Genomic DNA, 6,443 nt, shown 5'->3' with positions numbered 1-6,443 from the left:
GTGTGTGAGTGTGTGACTGTGATAGTGTGACTGACTGTGTGAGTGTGACTGACTGTGTAACATTGTGACAGTTTGACTGTGTGACTCTGTGACAGTGTGTGATTGACTGTGACAGTGTGAGAGTGTCTGACTGTGTGAGAGTGTGACTGCCTGTTTGACTCTGTGACAGTTTGACTATGTGACTGTGTCAGAGTGTGATTGACTGTGACAGTGTGAGAGTGTCTGACTGTRTCAGAGTGTGATTGACTGTGACAGTGTTAGAGTGTCTGACTGTGTGACTGCCTGTTTGACAGTGTGACTGTGAGAGTTTGACTGACTCTGTGACAGTGTGACAGTGTGACAATTTGACTATGTGACAGTGTGACTGATTGTGCGACGGTGTGAGAGTGTAACTCGCTGTGTGACAGTGTGATAGTGTGATAGTCTGATTGTGTGATAGTGTGAGTTTTAAATGTGTGAGTGTGACTGACTGTGTAACATTGTGACAGTTTGACTGTGTGACTCTGTGACAGTGTGTGATTGACTGTGACAGTGTGATAGTGTGATAGTCTGATTGTGTGACAGTGTAGGTTTAAATGTGTGAAAGATGTATTTTTCTGCTTTCAACCATGTTTAAAATCCATACACTGTCCAGTAAAAAGGTGAGGATTACACAATAATAAAAGTGATTTGTCACCCACCCAAAATTTGACTAGGAAAAAGGCGTTCTGTGGGCCTTTCTCATAAAGCTCTTTGAGTCCGCCCTTCTTCTCTGGGAACTTGTCGTAGATCTGCCTGATGTCCACTGCCTCCAGCAGAGGGTCGCTGTAGGACGGGTTGGTCTGGCCAATGTGGACAAACAGGTGTTTGCTGTACTGCAGGGGGGAGAGAGAGGAAGATGGTCAGACCAGCCGCCATGACAGAAGTCTAGCTTGGCCATACTGAGTTAGCACTAGAAATGTAATCTGTCTCGCGTGACTATGTGGACTGTAAAACAAAGGCCTTTATCGTCAACTTTCATTAGCACTGTTTGGTTAGTGTGGTTAGTTAATTTATTTGGTTAATGTGGTTTGGTGGTGTAGTTGGTTTGGTGACTCACATTGTCAGGGTCCCTCTGCACCTCCATAAAGGCAGAGTACTCTAGCATCCGCAGCTTGGAGGAGGCGATGGTCCGGTCCTGCCACACGGGCACTGCCGTAGCAGCCGGGGGGAGGGGGGGAGCCAAGGGTTCATAGGCTTAGAGAGAGAGACAGAGGCAGTCCGGCTGAGGTCTCAGAAGATGTTTAATTTCTGCATTAATGTTAAGCACCAGATATATTGCTGATGTGTATGTTATATTGGGGCGGCAGGTAGTCTAGTGGTTAGAGCGTTGGCCCAGTAACCGAAAGGTTGCTGGATCGAATCCCCAAGCTGACAAGGTAAAAATCTGTCATTCAGCCCCTGAACAAGGCAGTTAACCCACTGTTCCCCGGTATGCTGTCATTGTAAATAAGAATTTGTTCTTAACTGACTTGCCTCGTTAAATATTTTATTTTTTAAATCGAGTTTCATTACTGCCAACTTGGGACTGGTCTCAGTTGTAAAACATATTTTCTGAAATCATGAAGCATGAATGAATGTAGATGAGAATCAAATTGGACTCTATACTCACTTGATATAGGTGGGGGGGCAGGGCCTGGTAGGTTTGGGTATGGGGACTGTGCAAAAGGTTTGATACTGAAAGAGATCGATCGTCACATCATTGTTACTATACATTTAGGAGTCAAACTTTTCAATATTCCTTATCCAACTCTTAGTTGAAAAAAAACACATTTCCAAAAGTTAAATTCCATGTGAAACCTGGTTATGCTAGTGGCATGTGGCTTTGGGCTTCATTGGCATGTCAGACAGACGTGGATTCACAGTGTTATGACTAGTGTCTCAACATAGGCATGTGTCTGTGGCTGTACCAGCTAGGTGTAAGTCCACCTCTGCTTAACTCTGTCATATTGCACTACGCCATACACTTAGTGATGCTATTTACATACTCTGATTGATTGATCGATTAATTTGATAGATGTTTGTTGTCCTTCATGAGGACATTCTCTGCTCATTTGTGACACTCATCATTTCAGAGGGATGCTTGAGAGTGTCACACCAACGTTCCCAATGGGCCAATTCCGTACAAATCCATATGCTTTTTCTGTGTGCAAGTAATGCTTTGAAGTCAATGGAAGAGTTTCTTTAAATTTGGAATGACAAACATGAATATGGAAGTTAGGTGATGTCAGGGACTGATTCTGCTGCCAGTTTGTCTTGAAATCGCCTTTTTGTGTGACGTTTTTACATCACGAATGGCTTTGTGATTTACATTCCAAATGGTCAGAACGGAACGACGTTCCAGACAAATCCAGCATTGGGATTGGTCTTCTCGCTCTCAGACGTGAAGCTGGCTGTGGCCTGGTTGTCGAATGAGAGCAGGATGCATACTGAAGCAGAGTTAGTGCTGCCTTGTGCTATAGCTGGACCAGGAAGGAACTTACGCATAGCTGTTGCGGCCAAGCCCAGGAATCCTTCCCGGGTTGAGCTCTAGAAGCAGCCTGATGTGCACAAATGTGATCCGTTAAACGTGCCAAAGAGAACCCACCACTCCACTCACACCAAGTGTCAATCATTCAATCAATCAAACGCACAGTCCAAACATACAACCTGAACCTGTCACTCAACAGATAGTTAAGTCATACTCACTCCTGAGAGGGGCCAGGTTGTCCTGGGATAGGGCCTGGCCAAAACTGTAAGGTGAAGATGACAGAATCAGTTGCTCAGGTAATGTACTTTACTGTACTGTTTTCAGATAGCCTACATCAATTACTAGTATAACAATAATGTTAAAATACTTGTAAATAGTGTCAATGCAGAGAGAGCAATCATTGAAATCTCAAACCCAGTGTAGAAGGGCTCACCCTGGCTTGCGGGGGGTAGGGAGAATGGGGCAGCGGGGGTAGCTGGCTCTTGATCAGACTCGGTGACACAATCTGAGCAGACGACAGTGCTGCCATGTTCTGGAGGGCCTTGTCTTTAGACGCCTGGTCCTGTGGACGAGAAGGGAGAGGTGAGATGCACCACTAGTGGGCAGTCTAATACCTAGTACATACACTGAGTGTGCAAAACATTAAGGACACCTTTTCTAATATTGAGTTGATTTAAAAAGTGACATCCGATAAAGGATCATAGCTTTCACAGGTATTCACCTGGTCGGACTGTCATGGAAAGAGCAGGTGTTCTTAATGTTTTGTACACTGACGTGACATAACTACTAGGTTACTCAGTGCCCCAGAGAAACACAGTTGGTTTAATAGTCATACAAAAACAACAGTTACAACTAAACTCAGCAAAAAAAGAAACGTCCTCTCACTGTCAACTATTTTCACCAAACTTAACATGTGTAAATATTTGTATGAACATAATACTCAACAACTGAGACATAAACTGAACAAGTTCCACAGACATGTGACTAACAGAAAGGGAATAATGTGTCTCTGAACAAAGGGGAGGGGGTCAAAATCAAAAGTAACAGTCAGTATCTGGTGTGGCCACCAGCTGCATTAAGTATTGCAGTGCATCTCCTCCTCATGGACTGCACCAGATTTGCCAGTTCTTGCTGTGAGATGTTACCCCACTCTTCCACCAAGCCACCTGCAAGTTCCTGGACATTTCTGGGGGTAGCCCTCACCCTCCGATCCAACAGGTCCCAGAGGTGCTCTATGGGATTGAGATCCGGGCTCTTCGCTGGCCATGGCAGAACACTGACATTCCTGTCTTGCAGGAAATCACGCACAGAACGAGCAGTAGTGGTTGTTCTGTATGTTCTCTCTCTCTCTCTGCTCTCTCTCATCTCTCTCTCTCTGCTCTTGGCTGTCTCTGCTGTGTGTGTTTTCTGGTTGTTCTTTTCTCTTCTCTCCGGCTCTGCTCTCTCACTCTCTGCTCGTCTCTCTCTCATGTCTCTGTGTTGTGTACTTCTGTTCTGTTCTCTCTCTCTGTCTCTCCTCTCTCTCTCTTCCTCTCTCTCTCTCGTCTCTGCTGTGTGTGTGTTCTGTTGTTCTCTCTCTCTCTCTCTCTGTGTGTGTTTCTGTTTTCTCTCTCTCTCTCGTGTGTTATCTCTCTCTCTCTCTCTCTCTCTCTTCTCTCTCTCTCTCTCTCTCTCTCTCTCTCATCTCTCTCTGTTTTCTGTGTGTTGTTCTGTTGTTCTCTCCTCTCTCTCTCTCTCTCCTCTGTGTGTGTGTTCTGTTGTTCTCTCTCTCCTCTCTCTGCTCTCTCTCTCTCTCTCTCCTCTCTCTTCTCTCTCTCTCTCTCTCTCTCTCTCTCTCTCTCTCTCTCTCTCTCTCTCTCTCTCTCTCTGTGTCAGACTAGAGCCTTGGCACACCCCCCTCCCCGGCATGCTACGGCGGTGCCCGTGTGGCAGGACCGACCATCGCCTCCTCCAAGCTGCGGGATGCTAGAGTACTCTGCCTTCATGAGGTGTTCAGAGGGACCCTTACAATGTGAGTCACCAAACCAACTACACCACCAAACACATTAACAAAATAAATTAACTAACCAACACTAAACCAAACAGTGCTAATGAAAGTTGACGATAAAGGCCTTTGTTTTACAGTCCACATGTGCACGCAGACAAGATTACATTTTCTAGTGCTGAACTCCGTGCCATGCTCAATCTGTCCAATAGCGTGACGTTTCTTCAGCTTCGACCATCTTCCTCTCTCTCCCCCTGCAAGTACAGCAAACACCTGTTTTTGGTCCAACTTGGCCACGACCAACCCGTCCTTACAGCGACCCTCGCCTGGAGGCATGCGACATCAGGCAGATCTACGACAAAGTCCACAGAGAAAGAAGGCGGACTCAAAGAGCTTTATGAGAAAGGCCCCACAGAACGCCTTTTCCGATCAAATGTCTGGGTGGGTTGACAAATCACTTTTATATGTGTAATCCTCACCTTTTTACTGGGACAGTGTATGGATTTTAAACATGTTGAAAGCAGAAAAATACATCTGTGTCACTACATTTAAACCTACCACTAGGTCACATCAAATCAGACTATTCACACTATCCACACTGTCACAGTCAATCACACACTGTCACAGAGTCACACAGTCCAAAACTGTCAACAATGTTACCAGTCAGTCCCACATCTCACACATTTAAACTCACACTTATCACACAATTCAGACTATCACCACTATCACACTGCACACAGCGAGTTACACTTCTCAACACCGTCGCACTACATCAGTCACACTGTCACATAGTCAATATTGTTCACACTTGTCACACTGTCACAGACGTCAGTCCAAACTCTCACAAGTCCACTGTCAAACAGGCAGGTTCACACAGTCAGTACACTCTAAACCACTTATCACAGTCAATCACCCACTGATACAGTCAGACATCTCACATGTCACAGTCAATCACACTCTGACACAGTCACATAGTCAAACTGTCACAGCAGTCAAACAGCAGTCACACTCTCACACAGTCAGACACTCTCACCACTTGTTTCACAGTCATCACACGACTGTCACAAGTCACTACAGTCAAAACTTCACCAAGTTTCGTAGTACATCACAGCAAGTCAATACATCAGTCCACACTTATCAACAGTCACACACTCACACACTGTCAGTCACATCTGTCAGTTACACTCTCAACACCGTACACATAGTCAAACTGTTCACCACTGTCACGCATGTCTGTCACGCGTCAGTCACACTGCTACACAATCAGTCACATTGTCACAACAGCACAATCTACACAACTGTCACACAGATATACGCTGTTCAGTTCACACTGTCGAGAGCTCACACACTGTCAGTCTCACAACTCACACTGATAAGTCACACAGTCATCACACTCGCCACACTGTCAGTCACCACTGTCACACGTCAGTCCCACTGTGTCCTAAATGTCAGTCACACATCATACATGCTGTCACCACAGTTCAGTCACACTGTCACATAGTCATGACACAACTGTCACAGGCAGTCAGGTGTCACACAGTCAGTCACACTCTCCAACACTGTCACACTCACACACAGTTAGGTCACACGTCCCAGTGCACACTCTCCCACACTGTCACACTCTCCCACACGTGTCACCACTACCTCCCACACTTGTCACACTCTCACTACCATACTGTCCATGGCCGACTACAGCAGCAGTCAGTGTCAACCACATGTCAGGTCACACTCTCCAACACTGTCACACTCTCACACAGTATGTTCATCACACAGTCAGTCAACACTCTCCACACACTGTCACACTCTCCTCACACTGTCCAACCTGCACAGCAGTCACATCTCTGGTTTAAAAAATATTATATGATTATCCCTAATTGCGTCAGGTATCCAATTGGTAGTCTTACAGGTCTTGTCTCATCACTGCAACTCCCATACGACTCCGGGAGAGGAAAGGTCGAGAATCTCTCTCTT

At 45.7% G+C, this 6,443-nt stretch overlaps 1 protein-coding gene across 10 annotated transcripts in view; it reads right to left on the bottom strand.

The window, feature by feature from the left end:
* The window catches only part of LOC111970517 (transcriptional enhancer factor TEF-5-like), an 85,508-nt gene that overhangs the window by 14,578 nt on the left and 64,487 nt on the right, over window positions 1-6,443 (bottom strand). For 7 of the 10 annotated variants that reach the window (XM_070445919.1, XM_070445914.1, XM_070445932.1 and 4 more), the window contains 2 exons: window positions 1,079-1,215; window positions 681-854 (listed from right to left, as the gene is read on the bottom strand). In XM_070445919.1, coding sequence (XP_070302020.1) covers window positions 681-854; window positions 1,079-1,215 — 311 coding nt within the window. Of the gene's footprint in view, window positions 1-680; window positions 855-1,078; window positions 1,216-1,630; window positions 1,696-2,501; window positions 2,559-2,706; window positions 2,751-2,921; window positions 3,051-6,443 lie in introns of all 10 variants that reach the window. The other 3 variants (XM_023997369.2, XM_023997363.2, XM_070445927.1) reach the window with 2 other exon arrangements.

Source organism: Salvelinus sp. IW2-2015, linkage group LG1, assembly GCF_002910315.2.
Source record: "Salvelinus sp. IW2-2015 linkage group LG1, ASM291031v2, whole genome shotgun sequence".
NCBI classification, from domain to species: Eukaryota; Metazoa; Chordata; class Actinopteri; order Salmoniformes; family Salmonidae; genus Salvelinus; species Salvelinus sp. IW2-2015.
Note: the sequence above shows the minus strand (reverse complement) of the source record. Positions and strands in the feature narration are given on the sequence as shown.